This window comes from Carassius gibelio, chromosome A19 (assembly GCF_023724105.1).
Source record: "Carassius gibelio isolate Cgi1373 ecotype wild population from Czech Republic chromosome A19, carGib1.2-hapl.c, whole genome shotgun sequence".
NCBI classification, from domain to species: Eukaryota; Metazoa; Chordata; class Actinopteri; order Cypriniformes; family Cyprinidae; genus Carassius; species Carassius gibelio.
The window spans coordinates 17605670-17624959 of record NC_068389.1 but is presented as its reverse complement, the minus strand read 5'-3'; the positions used below and the strand labels follow the sequence as shown (position 1 = coordinate 17624959).

The 19290-nt window shown below is 35.4% G+C and overlaps 1 protein-coding gene across 5 annotated transcripts; it reads right to left on the bottom strand.

The window, feature by feature from the left end:
* Positions 1–712: 712 nt before the first annotated feature.
* Positions 713–19143, bottom strand: yrk (Yes-related kinase). Of its 5 annotated transcripts, XM_052533012.1 has the most exons (14): positions 18951–19142; positions 11180–11216; positions 9931–10187; positions 9740–9842; positions 9457–9555; positions 9271–9374; positions 7237–7386; positions 5645–5809; positions 4934–5089; positions 4172–4351; positions 3623–3699; positions 2815–2968; positions 2408–2539; positions 713–2178 (listed from the first exon to the last, which is right to left on the bottom strand). In XM_052533012.1, the coding sequence occupies exons 3-14, from the start codon at positions 10139–10141 to the stop codon at positions 1970–1972; spliced, it is 1740 nt and encodes a 579-aa protein (XP_052388972.1). In that variant the 5' UTR covers positions 10142–10187; positions 11180–11216; positions 18951–19142; the 3' UTR covers positions 713–1969. The 5 variants fall into 5 exon arrangements, with proteins under 5 accessions (XP_052388972.1, XP_052388968.1, XP_052388969.1 ...); XM_052533008.1 differs by lacking the exon at positions 4934–5089 and having other exon boundaries at positions 18951–19143; XM_052533009.1 differs by lacking the exon at positions 4934–5089 and having other exon boundaries at positions 11180–11212; positions 18951–19143.
* Between the last annotated feature and the right edge of the window lie 147 nt (positions 19144–19290).

The following is a 19290-nucleotide window of genomic DNA, read 5'->3' as shown; positions in this document are numbered from 1 at the left end:
TGTGTATTCTAAATAAAGAATAAACTGCAAGAACATATTCAGCTCAAAACAAAGTCAACCTACATTAATATGCATGTCTGAAACTACACAGCTGTTAAGTTCCTGCTCTACCACCTAAATATTTTTTTTTTTTTTGTAACATCTGATTTTTATAAACAGACGAATGCTGAAATGTGCTAGAAATTAATCAACACACACATCCCCAGGGCTGCAGTGGAACACGCAATCCTGCTGCAGCAAAATGTAGATTCAACAAGCTGTTTCATTTATAAACGTAAAACTCAAATCTGCAGCGAGAACAAAGTGCCAGCTCAGTGGAGGTACGGAATGTACCATCATGACTACAAACCCCAGCAGGATAATTAATAAACCAATACAGCATACTAAAAACCCTGCACAGCTCCCAGACTCCACATTATGGTTCTTCTGCCATCTTGTGGACAGTAAACTGGAGAGCACATGAATGCAGCCTTGAGCAACTGAGCATTCATCTCTTTCTTTGAAGCATACTTGTGTTTATTTGAGATTCTTCACAGCAGAATTTGGATTTGCCTGTTGCAAACATTTTCTGTTTATTGCTGAAGCTGCTTTTAAAACCATCTATATTATATAAAGACTGCATAAAGCACTATACAAGTAAAGGTTAGAGCATTCTGCAAGAGTGTGTGATGTGCATGCATGCAGAGTAAAAGAAACTTGTTAGACGCATGTGTTCAGTTCAGTAAGCTCAGTATAATAAAATGGCACAAACATTACATAACTGTAATACACATTCTTCAGTTCAGCGTTACAGTCTATCCCTGTAGAATATCACTAGCCCTGAATAAAGATACAGATTTAAATTATAATCCAAATCATTGAGATATAATGTCAAATGTAAAATACAGTGTAAAATGCATGAATCAAAATAATAATCATAATAAAAAAAAGTTTTTCTTCTCATTTTAAAAGACAGCTCTGAATGATTTTCTTTTCTGAATGTCAATACCCTGTCTTTAAAACCACAATAAAGCCCACTATTATACAACATAATTTCTCTCCAATATGATAATACAAGATTGTTAGCTTCAAAGTAAAACTTAAAAGTTAAACAAAAAAGTATTATTGTAAAACAATAACACGACTAGCTAAGAGAACAGGGCCTAGAGAAACAAATGTAAGACGATAAACACATTTAAAGGCACATCCTGTGCAGCTGTGCATTGAGATGCATACACTGATATTTCAAGACTTCATTTTTGGCATTCAATTTACTTTTGCCAGACAAAAAAAAGAAATACTGAATTGTTACATTCAAATATACACATTCAGAAGCTGAATCACATGTTAAAAAAGGGTTCGTGTAGCCTTGCTTTTGAGCTGGATGAGCTTTCTCTGTGATTGGAGTTTCGGCCTGTATATCACATTAATCAGAAAACATACAACAACTTAAAAGAAAAAATCTCAGTTATCCAGGTCATTGTTGAATGTCTTGTAGAGATTTTCTGTTCCACCTGTATATCAGAGCAAAATGTTCTCTTTGCTAGAATAACTTCATTAGACACCCATTAGAAATGACTTGAATAGTCTACAAGTGACAGAACATACAAATACAGTGGTGGATATATGAATATGATCGAACAGGTAACTAATTGCTACTGCTCAACGGAGAGATGAAGTATTAATATGCTGAATTAATATGTGCTGTTGTATTTTAAGTTAAAAGAACCAATATTAACATTGATCACTGGATTAGTTCAGACTTAAGTGACCCAATCTTGCAGTTTGAGAGCAGTATCTTGGAAAGTTTTTTTTAGTTTGAAGCTCTCAAGTTAAAGCACAGAATGAGGAATTGCACTAAAGCATGCTCATTTGGAGCTTGTGATGGCAGGGCCATCAGTTTATGAAGGTATTGTGATAGAAAGTGAAGGCAATTGCATCTTTCCTGAAGGATATATTGAGCTAATGCCCTTAAGTGTATATGCATCTATCACAGGTTTTCTCCAGGCTGGTATTGGGGTTCAGTAGCAGTAAAGTAGTCCTCCAGGAAGCCCTGGAGGTACTCAAAGGTGTGCCTCTCGTCAGGATCCTTCCGCCAGCACTGCAGCATCAACTCATGCAGGGATGCTGGACAGCCCTGCGGAACCGGCATTCGATATCCACGCTCCACCTGCTCCAGAACCTCTCTGTTGTTCATCCCTATGCACATACACAGAGAAATACAAATAAACACATTTGTACTGCAACAGGTGATCCACATGGCTCTTTCCATTAATAGGATAAAATAGATCATAAAATAAACTTTTTTTCCCCTTCTTTTTTTATGATTTAACAAATTAAAGTGCTTTAAAAAAATTATGTGCTTAACCTTCAGAAAATATTGACTGTTGATCACTAAAGGTTGAACTAAATAATAGCGAGGACACACCTGGGTAAGGGACTCGGCCCTTGGTGATGAGCTCAGTCAACAGGATCCCAAAAGACCACACATCGGATTTGATGGTAAATTTACCATAAAGAGCAGCCTCTGGGGCAGTCCACTTTATCGGAAACTTTGCTCCTATAATACGATAATCAAGACAATGAGTTCAGCACATTTAATTATGATTTATAAGAATTACAGATCTAATAGAAAGCGCTGAACAGAAGTACTGAGATACAGCAGCCCAAAACAGAGTAATGAAAAATGAAAACTGTAGTGCTGTAAAATGAAAAAATGAGAACAAAATGAGCTGGAATGAAACTGAGTAGAGGCCAAGGAAGAGATTTGTTAGTATCAAATAAAGGAGGTAGTAGATTAAGTAGATCAAGTTTGGATCACAGATTGTGAATGACCTTGTCTAGCTGTGTACTCATTGTCCTCGATGAGTCTGGCCAGCCCAAAGTCTGCAATCTTACAGACCAGACCGTCTCCGACCAGGATATTGGCAGCTCGCAGGTCTCTGTGGATGTAGTTCATCCGTTCAATATAGGCCATGCCTGCAGCAATCTAGAAGAAATAAAAGCACTTTCATCACAATACTAAGAAGGGAGATTGATATTAGTTTGAATAAAGACATGCTCTCAAGATGCTTCTTAGAGCTTATCTGAAGGATTGGCACAAGTGTCTTATTTCTTCTATAGTTCAAAGGTTTTAAGGTTGACTGACCCTGTGTATATTGGCTGTGTAATGTAGTTCTCTTATAACCAGTTGTGTACATTTTTATACTAATATAATTCCTGCAGGTTGACTCTTTAACCAGTCCAGGATCGGAAGATCTACCGTGGCCTTGATCCTGATATATTACCATTTCTAGAGATGGGAATGATTCTGGTTATGCTGAATATTTTTTCATTCACTAAAAACAACGGACTGAAGAGTCATTCATTTTAGAATCGCAGTACACTGTCTGAGCTGTTTGCCTTTTGATTTTCCCCTTATGACTTAGAAATATGTTCAGGAATTCAGCTTACTAATCCCTTTGTATAGTATTTTTTTTTTTTTGGTTCACTAGACAGAACACATAAGATTGAGTTGTTCAGGAATTGTTCTAAACAAGAAATGTTCCTTGACTCCGACCTAAACCATTTAACGTTTCTGGAGGATTGTCCCAGTAATGGATAATAAAAGTCTGCTAGATATTTTTTGACTTAGAAGCTTTACCTGGGCTGCCATATCCACAAGTTGAGGCAATTTTAGATTTCTGCCATCTCCATCTTTCAAGAAGTCCAACAAGCTTCCTAAATCACCGAACAATCAAGACAAAAATGTATACATTCCTTTACATGAATTATTTAAATTATGTTTTGTAATATTTATATAAATAGAAACATTATTTTTCAATAATTTGGTGTCGGCAAGTTTTTTTTTAAAGCAATGAAAATGTTTAATTGATTTTTCTATCAATCAAAGAATCCTGAAAAAAAAAAAATCTTGAACACAAAATCAGAATATTAACATTATTTCTGAAGGATCAAGTGGCAATGAAGACTGGAGTAATGGCTGCTGAAAATTCACCTTTGCCAACTCAGGCATAAATTAAATTTTTATATTGAAATATATTCAAATAGATAATAGACAATAATGTTTCACAAAATAAATTACAGTTTTTGCTGTTTAATAAAGTAAATGCAGTCTATGTGAGCATAAGGGACTTCTTTCACAAAAAATGAACCAACCACAAACAGACGACATTCTCATTATTGTCCATACCTTGAGTCATGAACTCAGTGATGATGTAGATGGGCTCCTCAGACACCACGGCATACAGCTGTACCAGTTTATCATGACGGAGCCTCTTCATGATCTGGGCCTCATCCAGGAAGGCCTCTGGAGACATGGTACCTGGCTTCAGGGTCTTCACTGCAACTTTAGTTGTGCCATTCCACATGCCTATCCACAGAAACGGTGTCAGACACAGTCGGAAGAGCCATTTGAATGTGGCAAAGTTTAAGGGATGAAAGAAGGAGATAAATAGAAACATGGAATATGGCCACACACCAAAGCAACGGGAAGCTGGGATTGCTGCAGACAACACAATACTCGGCTCCTGGGAAAAAGCTGAACTTTGATTTTTTTTTTTTTTGACTGTGCTGTTGCATTTTTAATGTCACAATGAACATCGACACAGTGCTAAAATGCTATTAAGGTTTAGCTGACGCAGTGCTATATTGGTGATTAGCTGACAGTTCAGATCCATAGACTGATGCTTAGCAAAGCGGGGTCAAACACAGCATTTGTGCTTAAAGCATTTGGGATGTTCAGCCCACAAAAGGACATGTTTTCATATTCCCTTTCATTATGACGGCACTGACCAAATTTGAGAAAGATTGGAGACAATCATGGATTGAAACAGACATAGGAAAACATGCTAAAGTCGCAAAGAAGGCTGGTGCATCTTTTGGAAACATTGGCTGCAACATTAGCAAATGCTGACATGGACATCAACACTGGGTATCATTGTATCCCTCTCACCCATCCAGACGTCGCCAAAACAACCCTGACCCAACTTCCTGTTGAGCTTCAATGTATCCCGGGCGATCTCCCAGGCATCCCGTCCTAAACCCATTGTTTGGGGCGTGGCATTTGGACAGGCTTTAGTCAAGTAGCAACATAAACCATCATTACTACCTGTTGAGGGTGTTGAAAGAGAGAAAGAGGGGCATGCAGTGTTAGAAGGACCAGAGGGAGAGAACAAAAACAGCACAGCCTTTACATTATTTCCCTGACCTCCATTCTTTCATCTTCAACGCCTTGCAAAATACTTTTCACAGTTTACTACAATGGAAGTCTTCCAAAACATTTTAATTGTAAAATTATTATAATTCTTTTTTTTGTTTACAGAAATACACAGTTGCCTTATAATGAGAGAATAATTTTTTACCCTCTTGTGACTTTCTTTCTTCTGTGGAACATAACAGAAGACATTTTAATTATGATTATTCTTTTTTTGTTCATACCAATCCATACAAGTCAAAAGTAACCAAAACTTTTGTGTTTCACAGGAGAAATAAAGGTGACATGATGGCAAGTAAATGATGAAAGAATTGTATTTTTTGCATGAATTCTCTCTTTAAGAGATTTAATATAATTGCAAGGCTTTGTACCACAGGCAGGGTGGGCAAGGTGTGCAAGATTTGTTCCCTCCTTCCTGCAACATGTTCCCATGCTTTTTGTGGTTCCTACCCATCCACACTTCACCAAACTGCCCATTGCCCAGTTTTTTAATGAGCTGAAGTGACTCCCTAGGAATCTCCCAGACATCCTTAGTCTTCACTGACAGGTCAGCCAGCTTAGGCATGCCCCGCCTACAGCTGCCAATCAAACGGCAGCACAGCCCTGCTGCACGCTCTAAAGAACAGAGTAAGGAAAAAGAAGGACAGATAGAAAACGAGGTGACAGAGATGCAAAGAAGACACAAAAAGCAGACTATATAAAACAAACATTTACAAATACACAAAATGCTGCCTAGATCAGATCAAAGTAGCACTCACAAGCAAACATTTGCATGAAAAACCGGAATGATACATATTCACTCAGCAGAGGGAGACAGAGATCACTGATAGTCTGTAGCATGACGGATATCACTGCTGTTGCTGTGTCTAGTCATGCTAAAGGATGTTACATTTTACGTATTATTTTATAGTAAGAATTACAATTCTATAAAATATAATAATAATAGTAATTATTATTATAGTTTAAAGACACAAAGTAAACAATGAGTGTGTGTTAACATAAATTTGTGGTGGTGTTTTTACGGTCTCGCACTACACTAGCTACTGTTCGAAAGTTTGGTTCAGTTAAATTTTTTTATGCCTTTGAAAGATGTCTCACCAAGGCTGCATTTATCTGATCACAAATACAGTGAAACAGTAATATTGTAAAATATTATTATAGAATAGATTTTAAAATTGAATTTCTTCCTCCAGTCTCCTTCAGTGTCACTTGATCCTTCAGAAATCATTCTAACATTCTAATTTGCCGCTCAAGAAACCGCAATATATTTTTTTTAGAATTATCTGATGAACAGAAATTTCAAAAGAACAGTATTTATCTGAAACATCATCAATGTATTTGCTGTAACTTTTGTTAAATCTAGTGTGTCTTACTGACCACAAACTTTCGAACGATAGTGTACATCAGTGTACGCTAGTGTTCAGTCTAAATTAATAGCTTTGCGTTCAGCACTACACCATTTCAAATAAAGCATCGCTTTGGAAAAAAATTTGATTAGTAAACGTGTGGAATTACATGTTTAGATTAGTACGAACTAAGAAAAAAAATATTTAGAACTTAAAACTGAAAGTAACTGTTCTACGGTAATGGTTTGCCTCATATTAGGGCTGGTAGGTGGCCCAATTTTAGTTTTACTGATGAAGTGGTGTATCTGAGAAGAACCTACTTATATTCATGAGAATATATGTACATGTGGGGGTGTGTGACCGAAAAGATTCAACAATAACTGTCAAACAGGAAGGCCGATAGCACCAGAGCGACAGGTTGAGTAACCGAACTGATAAAAATTATGCACTAGGCCAAAGCAGAGAAGTCATTTGAGCGACAAAAGAGGAAATGAAGATGAAAAAGATAAACTGACCTGCTGATAACTTTATTCACAGTAAATATTAACACGTCACATAAAAAGCCAATAAACAATGCTTCGTTCTGAAGAAATTCTTCAATATAGACAAAACCTATATATTAAAAAAACAAAACTTTAAAATGTACTGACATGCATTTTTTATGTTAAGGGTGAGGTTTACATGTATTGCACTGACCTGTATAATGCACCACCAGCTCCTGGACGGTATCAAACTGTGTCCTTGTTGTGATGTAATAACCACCATTGTCCAGCTTCCTAATTTTATAGTGCTTGACATGATCGCCCTTTGCATCATCCCAGTCTCTGATAGACAAAGAGTATGCTCCTAAAGAGAGGTGAAAAGATGCTCTCAAATGTTTGAATTTGCTGGTGAAACAAATTCTGTGTATTTAAAACCAATTTAATTAATACAAATTTCCAGGAAGAATGAATGAATCACTTTTTAGTCAGCACCAAACAACTGCAATGGCATTTAGTTATTGTTTTGTTTAAATTTCTGGTTCAAGGCTATTAAAAGTGCAGAACCTCCATTGTTCTACAGTAATGAGCACCATTATTGTACTGGATCGCAACAGCTTTTCTTTTTAGCTTTCCTTGCATGTTCCCTATTGTTGCACGGAATGGCACTGTAAGAGAAATTATGTATACTAGATGTTTTTCTACACACTTATTGTAGGCTATCAATTTTAATTCATGGGATTAATTAAATATATTTAACAGTTCATCTTAAAACACTGTTGACACTTTCATTTGCTGATCAAAAGCTGGGGTTGGCAAGTTTATTTTTTTTTTAAGATTGCTTTTGAAAGAAGTCTCTCATGCTCTCTAAGGCTGTGTTTATTTGATCAATAATACAGTAAAAACAGCAACACTGTGAAACATTATTACAGTTTAATACAGCGGTTTTCTATTTAAATATAGTTTTAAGTTATTAATTATATTAAATATATTAAATTATTTGATGAATATAAAGTAAAAAAAAAACAACGTTTATTTGAAATAGAAATCTTTTGTAACAAAGTAAAAACCTGTACTGTTACTTTTGATCAATTTAAAATAGCCTTGCTGAATAAAATAATGCATACTAACTCCAATCTTTTGAACAGTAGCATTTAAGTACATATATTTTCAATTTACACAAACTGCTGAATCCAAAAATTGCACAAATATTTTTTCTTTCCTTAAAAAATGTATAACATGTTAGCTACAAAAAATTTGATTAATCACAACACTAAATAATATCACATATATGATTTGATTTCAGAGTCTCTACAGAGAACAAAATGCTAATACCAGTCAAAAGTTTTTGAACAGTAAGTTTTTTAAGATCAAGAGGTTTTTTTTTAAGAATTATATTCTGTTCACCAAGCCTGCATTTATTTAATCCAAAATACAGCAAAAGCAGTAATATTGTGAAATATTTTTTACTATTTAAAAAAAAACTGCTTTCTATTTGAATATATTTTAAAATGTAATCTTGCAATTTCAAAGCTGAGTTTTCAGCATCATTAATCCAGTCTTCAGTGTCACTTGTTCCTTCATTCCTATATTCTGTTTTGCTGCTCAAAAAACATTTTTCATTTTTCATCATTATTGTAATATTATTATAATTATTATGTTGAAAACAGGCTAGTATAATTTTTTTCAGAAGAACAGCATTTATTAGAAATATAAATATTTTGTACCATTATAAATTTGATGATAACATCACTTTTGATCAATTCAAAGCATCCTTGCTAAATAAAAGTATTAATTTCTATCATTTCTGAGTATAATTTTAGAAAAACATTTTATTTCAGATGAATGCTGATCTTTGGATCTTTCTATTCATCAAAAAATCCTAAAACAATCAAAAACTCAACTGTTTTCAATATTAATAATAGCAACAATAATAATAAATGTTTTTGGAGCAGCAAATCAGAATATTAGAATGATTTCTGAAGGACCATGTGACACCGAAGACTAAAGTAATGGCTGCTGAAAATTCAGCTTTAAAATCACAGGAATAAATAAAAATTTTAAATATTCAAATAGAAAGCAGTTCTTTTTAATAGTAAAAATATTTCACAATATTACTGCTTTTGCTGTACTTTGGATCAAACACATGCAGGCTTTGTGAGTCAAAGAGAAGTCTTTAAAAAAAACATTACAAATCTTCCTGTTTCACTGGTAGTGTATACACTAATAAATTATCTTTAAAATCATTTACCTATTGTTGTCTCGCTCTCTCGTATTAAGAATGTCCCTCTAGGATTGTTCTCCGCTAACAACTGTCGTTCTGCATCCTTCCGGCCCATCTTCCCAAAATACCACCTGCATGGACAAACACCAATAATGCACTTTAAAGCTTGCATATAATGTAATTGCTGAAATGGCATGTTCACATGTAACTCACTCCTCAGCTTGTATGGAGTCCACAGGGGCCACATAGTTACTAGGAATGTACCCAGACTTCCCTGTGTCCAGAGAACGAGCCTCCCACCAGTCACCCTCGCTGTGGAGGGACAGGGGACAGAGAAAGACATATCAGAAAGTGGTATAAACAGATGAGGAAAAAGGAACTGAGACAGAAAGAGGGACAACAGACAGAGAAGTATGATAAAAAAGGAAGATACGCCTGGTATTCGTGGTTTTAAAACACTGTGAATCTTATTAGAACCGTCCTGCTATGAACTCACGTATTGTTGATAATATGGAACTTTTCTCCTTTCTGGAAGCTCAGGTCATCCTCTGTACGGGCATCATAGTCATAAAGGGCTATAAAGAGCGTTACACCACCCCCTGAACAAACATACAAAAAATATCTGGTTTCAGTAAGGAAAGTAAACAGCACTGAAAATTGAAAATCACATCTCTGACTTTTACACACCTGTGATGAGGGCTGGGCGGGACGGGTTGAGAGTGGATGAGGGAACAGAGTTTGGAAAATCATTAAAGTTTGGGATCAACCCAGTGCTAAAAGTGGGATCGACGATGTAACGGGAGGGTTCTGATGCCTGGGTCCCAAAGCCTGTGTCACACGAGTTGGAATTTGACACAGCTTTACTGGCCTTCCTCTGCTTACAGCAAATACAGCCCATAATATTCAATTAAAGCACACCGCTCATCACCCTGGAAACAGAGGTTCTTCCCACAGAAACAAGATAAAGAGGAAATAATTAGGTACAGTAGTATTGAGTAAGTTTACTTGATATTTAATGCAATGACATTGTTTTTAAGGTATGGCTTAAGTTAGGATTGCACAATAAAAAATAAAAAAAATCTAATTGTGATTTTTCTGATAACAATTTTGATTGCGATTAAAAATGTGATTTAAAAAAGCTCCAAGTTTGCTGTGCTTGTTTGCAAGGCTGCATAATTTGACTTAAAACATTGTGATAACATATCAATAATAATAATAATAATAATAATAACAACAACTAAATACGAACATAAATAAGTTAAATAAGCATTAAACATTTATTACTATTGTAATACATTTCACTGTTAAATAAAAAATATATATTTTTAATAATAATAATAATAATGATTTCCATAATAACTGTAAAATTTAAATACTTATATTTATGGCTGTCTTAATTTCTTTGCTTTCAAACGTTCTTTCAAACCATCAAGCTTTTATTAGCTTTTAAACCACAGGGAGACCTTAAAGCAGGGGTGTCAAATTCAGTTCCTGGAGGGCCGGATGCAACGGTTTAGATGCAACCCTAATTAAACACACCTGATCCAGCTAATCAAGTCCCTCAGGCTTATTTGAAAGCTACATGGTTTGTGTGTTGGAACAGGGCTGGAACTAAATTCTGCAGTGCTGCGGCCCTCCAGGAACTGAGATTGAGCCCACTGCTTTAAAGCTTCTGCTTTGTTGACAACAGCTGATTTATAAGCACTTCTCATAAGTTTAGGAAGATGGTTGGTGCATGCTGTGTTGCCAAATAGCATGATTTTAGTTATTGATCGTGAAGCCCTAGCCCTAGTGTTCAAATTGATTTTGGGGTCTCTGTATGATGATGATGTAGTTTGTCAGTGTTGAGAAGCGTTTCTACTGTTTCTCTCAGCTGTCTGTGTGTAAATGTAATGAATGAACTGTGGTAGTGTATATAATTAGATTCGGCTCTCACCAGATCCTCACATCAGCTTTCCATACACACCATCTTCCTGGGAAGAAATAGAAAGAAGGAGAGAGCAAGAAAACAAAAGACACAATGCATTTGAAATGACTTTATGTTTAATTTAACACTTTAAATTAAAAAGTGTTACTTCCTCTTTCTTTCCCGTCTAGAGAAAGGGAAGTTCTCTGTTAAAATTCCCCTTGACAATGTACGTGTGTGTGCAATGTCCACTCTTTCATTGTATAAAGCTGTTTCTATCTGACTGACCATCAGTGGATCAACAGGATGGCAGTTTTGCGAGCGTTTCCTGTCCGCCCCACTAAAGCCTCCCTCTCATTTCCTGCTGAGGGTGGAGAGGGTCCAGCTGCGAAGGGGCAACACATTAACAACACATTACACTCCACCCCTCATACAATCTGCCCAATCCTTGCTTTTCTCTCTACCTCATGAAAATATACCAAACTTACTCTACGATACACATAAACCTGCCATCAGACGATATTACCATGCACACACACACACACACTTGCAAATGTGACAGACAAAATGCTTAACAAATCAACAATCACAAACTTTCTTTTCAATAGGTGTGTATCATTTTTGCTGGAGAAAACAATACAGAACTGTTCACCACCCACGTTTATTGTTTCCATTTTTATCATGTCTCTTCAAGAATTTCCCATGATTGCACAAGCCTGTTGTCCCATTCATATCTTCAGCCTATCTATATGCAGAATTACAATTAGGGCTGCACAATTCATTTAATTTCTAATCGTGATTACGATTATGAATGCCACAATTACGTTCAAAGCGGTACTTAAAGGTTTTACCATTATTTAAATTTTAGTTTTAGTATAACATTGTAATACCATTCATATTTGTACTTTTTTATAATTTAAAGAAGAAACCAATCTGACATTTGAGGCGTAATACTATAGAAAAGCACTAAAAGTTTTTCTTTGTTTATTTTCATATATACAAATAAGGCAAACACTTGCATCAAACAATGGTATAAACATCATTCAAATGTAAATTGTGATAATCATAATTAATAAATTACAATTACAATTACAATTTCAAGGGAGTAATTGACAATTATGATAATTGTGCAGCCATAATTACCATTAATAAACTATAAGTTATGGTGAAGAACACATCAAATAAAAACAACAGCTTGTGTTCATATCTTACTGATAGTCTAGGAATAGAAAAGGTGAGTAATGAAAAAGTCCTGACCGGTTTTGAAATATTAAATGCTTGTTGGAAAGGACTGAACAAATAACGGCCTCATTAGACAGCTGACCACAAAACAGACTAGCTGTTGACAAGTGAATAAAAGCAAATGAGTATGTGTGTAAGCAATGAAAACCAGCTCCTGTTTATAGAGTTTTCTTTAGGTTTTGACAACTGGAAATATAGGGAGAGAAACGATTTCGCAATCAAGCTAAGCTTAAAATGACTTTTTGATTGGTTTCTATAAACTAAATAAACTATAGAGATGCAATTTATGGTGAAGACTTCCATCTTTTGCTTTTTAGATTGGTCTACAGTCTCTTTAATCTGACAAAATTACTTACAGGAGATTTGATTAAGTTTTAATTTGTCCTTTATTTAAGTGTCAACATGGTCTCTGCTAAAATTCACAAATAACAACAAACAAGTTATTGTAATTAAGTAAGAGTATAGATCTATGAAATAGATGTCAGTTTTTTAACTGAATTTGGTATGTTTGACCATCAACCTAACTATAGTCTCATTTAAATAGTGCATAAAGACCAGCTTTTCACTAGGACATAGGATATCTTTGTACCTAAAACGTACCCCTTAAAGGCGCACAGAAATACTTAAGTGTGTATTACTTCTCTAAGGTACTAATATACCCTTTTTAGGGGTAAATAAAGTACAGAATTGTTTCCTTAAGGCTACTACCCCCGTGTCAAGCTGTTGTACCCCTGAAGGTAAAATTTCAGCACATTTTTTTTCTCACAGCATACAACTGTGAGTATTAGAAGTACCTGTTTGCCACAGTAGCTAGGTGAAGGTTTAAGAGAACCCATTGTCTTACTGAAGTATTTCTCTCTTCACCACCACATCTCAAACAGTATAGTACTTGCGCTTATCTGTTGCGGGTGCATAATAACAAATGAGAAGAATGCAATATGCTCTCCAAAGGCAGAGACAGGCCGCGACATAATGCACAATAATAAGTGCTAGATGGAGCATGAACAGATGCAAATTGTGTCATCAATAAGTTAGTGAGATTGATTTCATTCCAAATGGAAAACTGCATTATAGGTCACATGAACCATACCTAGGTTTTACAATCATCACTTTTTTAACAAACTGAAATGTAAAGTCAAATGGAAATGGGTCCGCACCGAAAGCTCTAGTGTGAAGCTGGCCTTCATTGCAAACTTTGGTATCTTCTGAGCCCAGATGTTGTTGAGATCTCTTCTAAATGAATACACATTAGATTACTGGAGAAATTACAGGAGAAATATCTGAGAAGCAGTAGACCTTAGCAAAAGTCTTAACTCCGTTTGATCTCAGATCTGTGTAGGAGAAACAATCTAGATAAAAAAAAAGAGGAAGCCAAATGACACATTTCTTCTCTTGTTGTACTATTCACTCTTTTCAATGGAAGCCATTTTAACAGAAGTGAAGAGATGAGTTTACTTTCAGTGTTTAAATATATTCTAGACCAGAGAACACAGACACCACACTTTTTTCTAAAAGAGGTTTAACACGTCCACATGCATTAGCACTATCAGTCACAAGGCAAAAAAAAGAAAAAAAAAAGTAAGGTGATGAAGTCTTGTTATCCAACAACAAATAATAGAATAGAAATAGAAAATAGAAAACTATAAAATATAATTGGAAGGTTATGAAAACTTAATGTAAAAGTACCCCAGGCTGCACACTAGCAATCTATGTGTGTCAAAATGTCATAGTCCTCTCACATTCTCAGCAACTGTCGCATTTACAGCTGTGTCGATAAGAGGAAGTTGCATTTGAGGGTTTGAGGGCTTACCAACAGCAAATGCAGAAGACCATCTAGTTTGTAAGCAAAACACCTAATCAGATCACAACTGAAACGAACCTCATGAACATGTATTCAGGTTGGGTAATGAGTGTTGCATCATCTTTCTAGATGGATCATTGACGATTAAAATGTCTCCATGATCTGCTTTTGAAGAAATATCGTAGTAGCGTGCTACAGCGATCATTCTCTCAGTCGCAGTTCTGGCACCTCTGTCTCAATATGCTGTGCAACGCGACATACATTCACATCGAATGTTAATGCAGAAGTGGAGTTACACTCAGGGTCACTGTATTTATTTGTAAGCACAAAAGTACATTCTTGGCATGTGCTTTAAAGCCTTGCGTGTCAAACATTTCATTCACATGCTGTTCTGACATGTGCTTTTTCTGAGTGTGTACACCCGATTACTAGAATAAGTTATCTTTCATATCTGATGGCGCTAACTCAAAAGGTTTACACAACCACAGTTAATTATGTTTAAAGGAAAGTAAACAGGTGAGAGAAAATTGTATGCGTGCCTGTATATTAGATACGTTTAGGTCTTAAAATGACCTCAGACTAATAGCATTAAACACGCTGCCACATGTCATTAAAGGGATAGTTTTGTAATTCAAAAATTGTAATTCTGTCATTATTTACACACTCATGTTGTCCCAAACCTGTATTCATTTCTTGTGCTGAACACAATAGAAGATATTTTGAAAAATGTTGGCCACCATGGAAGAACAACTATGGGGACTGGCAACAGGGTGGTTACCCACATTCTTCAAAACAACTTCAACAGAAAAAAGAAACTCATTCAGGTTTAAAACAACTTGAGATTGAGTTAATGATAACAGAATTTTAATTTTTGGGTGAACAATCACGATGTTAATAATACATAAAACAAAACACAGAGAAAAATCACTCACTGCTCTCGACTGAAAAACCTTTGCTTTAATAAGAATCAGTGTGTAATTTATACAGTGAAGTATATATAATGTTTTTATTTTTATATTTGTTAATTCAGTTTTGTTGAGTGCTACTGCTAAATACACCTGCTGTACCTGAACAATAAAGTAGTTATTATCTTGTATTTATAATGTGTATCTTTGTTTATATTTTTGATAAAAAAGATAAAATAATGACAATTTATCTTTGCCCACTTTGGCCTAAATATCTGCCATTCTTTTTTATTTTATATTTTGTTACCTTGTAAGGCTTTGTTTTTAAAATAGGGAAATTAGTTTGGCTGTACTGCCCAGAAAACTTGCAAAATAGTCAAACCAACATGACAAATAATCGTGAATTGTCATTTTCCTAAAAATATATAAATAAATAAACAAATAAACACAAAACAATAATATATATATATATATATATATATATATATATATATATATATATATATATATATATATATATATATATATATATATATAAATTGTGATATGATATTTTTGCCCTTACTACAGGCCGATTGATTACTTTGATTATAGCTGCATGGGAAAGTGGAAGGAAGACGGTGAGAAACTGCGGCTGGACAAAGATGTTCAGCAATTATGGAGACTACTGTAAATTATGATATTCATCAATTTCCATCCCCTCACACTTACACATTGCAACATACTGGAAGAAATCTCATTCAAACACTTGGACACACCTTTCCTTTGACATTTTTAGTGGATAAGATTACTCTGTGCTTTCTCTTTCTTAATTAATTTCTAATCAAAGTAAAACAAAATGTATGTAAGTGTACGTGTTACCGTCGGACCAAGTGTATAATACATGAGTAACACACTAACAGCTGATTTTACTAATTATTTATTTATTAATATCAGTCGATATAGGATGTTTAACTGAACACGCTCATTTCCTGAGTTAAAACATTCTGATTTCATTTGCCGTTAAACTCACCCTTAAAGTTAATCATTAAACTAAAAATGTAATAACAATGTTAAATGTAACCTTTTGCAGATTTCAACATGAATATCCAGTTTTCATGCTGTACATTATAAACTTTGTAATGGCTGATTTCACTTGTAGCATTAAAAATGTTCTGTGCTCGGGGGGGATGGTACATATGTATGTGGATGAATGTACAAATATATGCGTGTGAATATGCATATGTATATAAAGGTGTATTTATTTATATTGGTGTATATGTGTTAATATAGATGTGCAAGCATACAAATGTACACGCTGTAGCATATGTTTGATACGTATATATTAAATATATGATTTTTTTCTAGCCCTTCCTGTTAAAATTGTTCTATATTTATTGTGAATCTTGTAAATTAAACTAATTTTTAAACAAAAAAGTTTTGTGCTCAATTTATTTAAACAATATAACAAAGTGTTTTATTATCAACCATTCAACATCTGTATCTGCAAAGAATAAATAATTAATTACTAATTCTTTGCAATGTAACATGCTAGGTTACAGCATTGTGTATTTATTTTTGACTCTATTTTTCCGCTTTTTTGAGTCCTCATTATTCACAGAATTGTCTCTAAGCAAAAGCAGATACTAAACAATTACTGGACTAAATTTCAAGACAACTTACACATGCAACCAAAACATGTAATACAAAATGTGGCTAAATACTTATAAACACATGTATAAACTACATACATTCAATTCTGTAGAGTTTTATTCTGAAAAGAGTGACCACTAAAATTCATGGGCCTGAGACAACATCTTAAAATTGTTGGGCCCCCTCTTTTTTAGGCCCAACAAGTAGACTACATCTTACAAGATGACAGGGTCCAGGACAACACCACAGGTTGCCCAACACAAAAGGCTTTAGCTTTTTTTTCTTACAGCTCCTTCATTCTTTGCTTTCCATTTTCCCCATGCATTTCTCCTACTCTGATAGGACACCGGGAAACAATTTGTCACACTGCAATCCACTCTCTCTCTCTCTCTCTCTCTCTCTCTCTCTCTCTCTCTCACACACACACACACACACACACACACTCATATACACAAAAACTTTGCACACTGAACTAATAAACAACAAACATACATACAGTGCATGCAAGTAGACAAATATGAGCCTCTATACAAACCTATGCATTAGACAGACACACACATACAAGACCAAGAGAGAAACAGAGAGATAAAGCGGTAATGAGGGCGAGAGAAGGAGGACAATAGCAAAGTGTGTCCTGGGAACAGTAAGTCAGGTGTCACAAACACAGCTACTTCCTTTTTCCACATGATGTCAATTTCCTCCAAAGTGAGATTCTATGAACAGCCAGTATTCTAGCCTTGATGCATATGAAAAACAAAATGTGCATACTTTTTTCTGAAAACTCAGTCGCTTCTTTCTAATGAATCCAGTTGTGGTCTTCCAATTTACTACTAAAAGGAAGGTTTTGAAATTCACCTGACTGAACTGAATTAATGTGAGAAAGACCCTAACAGACAAGAAACTTTTGCATGCAATGTAATTAATTTAGCGAAGTTTCTTATCTTTTTCTTATAATCGTCCTGGATGAAAACAACAGGTGATGCGACAGTACTGAGCTCTTCACAAAAGTGCTAAATTGTGTATCAGACTTTAACTTAGTTTTACCATCTTGCATTTTGGCCAGTTTTACCGGACAGCCGCACCCACTTCCTCCAATAGCGCCAGAAGAGAGCAGCCAGGAAGTGACCTTTTACAGAACAGGAAGTGATGAAGCCTGAGGCCTAATCTAGACCTAGAGACATTCCATTCTGTTTTTCATTCTAGGATAAACTCACTGCTATTTGATTTAATTAACCAAACCCAATGATGATTTTAAATGACAGTTACACTGGTTACGAAAGGAGTTCAACAGCAAAAGCGCTCAAGATTCACATCATCAATCCAGTCTTTCCTTTGCTATTTTTCTTTAGATTGCCAAACTGGAGAGGGAGGTGCTTGATGTAGTCCTCAACACACACCAAAATTAAAAGAAATGAACCATTGAATCAAAATGACAAAAACAGTATAACAAACTCCCTATGAGAAAAGACTAATACAAGACAATTAGGCAGAAAAGCAGCCAATATGCACAGATAAACAGCACATGCATCAAGACATAACGTCAGAGACTGAAGCTCTGAAACCACAGCAGCAAACTTCTCATTTTTCTCTTCTCATTATCTTGCATCTTATTTAGTTCATTCACACAGTTTTAGTCATATACAAATTGGTGGCTTAACGCAAACAGCAAAAGCTGAGTAAAGAACGCAGTGCACTGCAAAGAAAATTCAGTGCACCTGCTGCCGAACCCTTTGCTCCTACAACTCAATTAAAGGTTTCAGATCACCCCAGCGCTCACTTTCACCTCTCACAATGTCTCGACCGTTTTAATGCAGTCTTATGGCCTTCTTTACCTCTCGGTTGTGTAGACAGAGTAGTCAGCAGACTCCATAAAGGAACTAACAACTTCCACTATCTAAACCAATTTAACCATTCACTGCACGTTTGAAAATTATTTAGTTAATCTCTGCTGATATATATATCAAAATATCAAATATATCAAATATAAACACCAATTAAACAACTGAAAGTTTAAACGCATCACTAAACAAAGCATTTATTACCGTTTACACCCACATCTGTGAGTAAAGGATGTCACAAAACAAGTTAATTTCTCATAGACCCTCTTATATGAACCTGCCACTGACATTTGTTACTAAAGTAAAAATATTTCATATCAACTTCTTATTAACAAGTAACTGTTAGTAAGTAAAAGGCGTAAGCAAGAGTAAATCATTCCTACCTTTATGAATTTCTAACAGTGGCAGAGGTGGATCAGGCAGGACAGTGAGAATTGATATGAACGACAGACAGACGCAAGTGTCCGTGCGGCGCTCAGCCGGCCGCCGATGCGCTCGCTCGAGTCGCGCGCCGTGGTGTCCGGAAGGGCTGAATTCCGCGCGCACTCTGCGCCAGGCGAAGCGCTCCTCCTCCTCTCTGCTCAGAGCTGCACAGTTCTAAAAATTTAAGTTATTTCCGGGAAATTATTTTTGTTTGCTAAATGCTTCAAATGGTAGTGAGGTTTTACCACCTAAACATTTCGGTCATGTGTCATGACATGACTCATATCAACCACTGCAGGT

Bases quoted from the DNA above. Each gene is read 5' to 3' on its own strand.
- yrk (XM_052533012.1), bottom strand. From the start codon at position 10,141: ATGGGCTGTATTTGCTGTAAGCAGAGGAAGGCCAGTAAAGCTGTGTCA. The intron at 3,700-4,171 runs GTATGGACAATA...TCGGTGATTTAG, and splicing joins CACTGAGTTCATGACTCAAG to GAAGCTTGTTGGACTTCTTG. The intron at 2,969-3,622 runs GTAAAGCTTCTA...TATTTCTTCTAG, and splicing joins TTGTGGATATGGCAGCCCAG to ATTGCTGCAGGCATGGCCTA.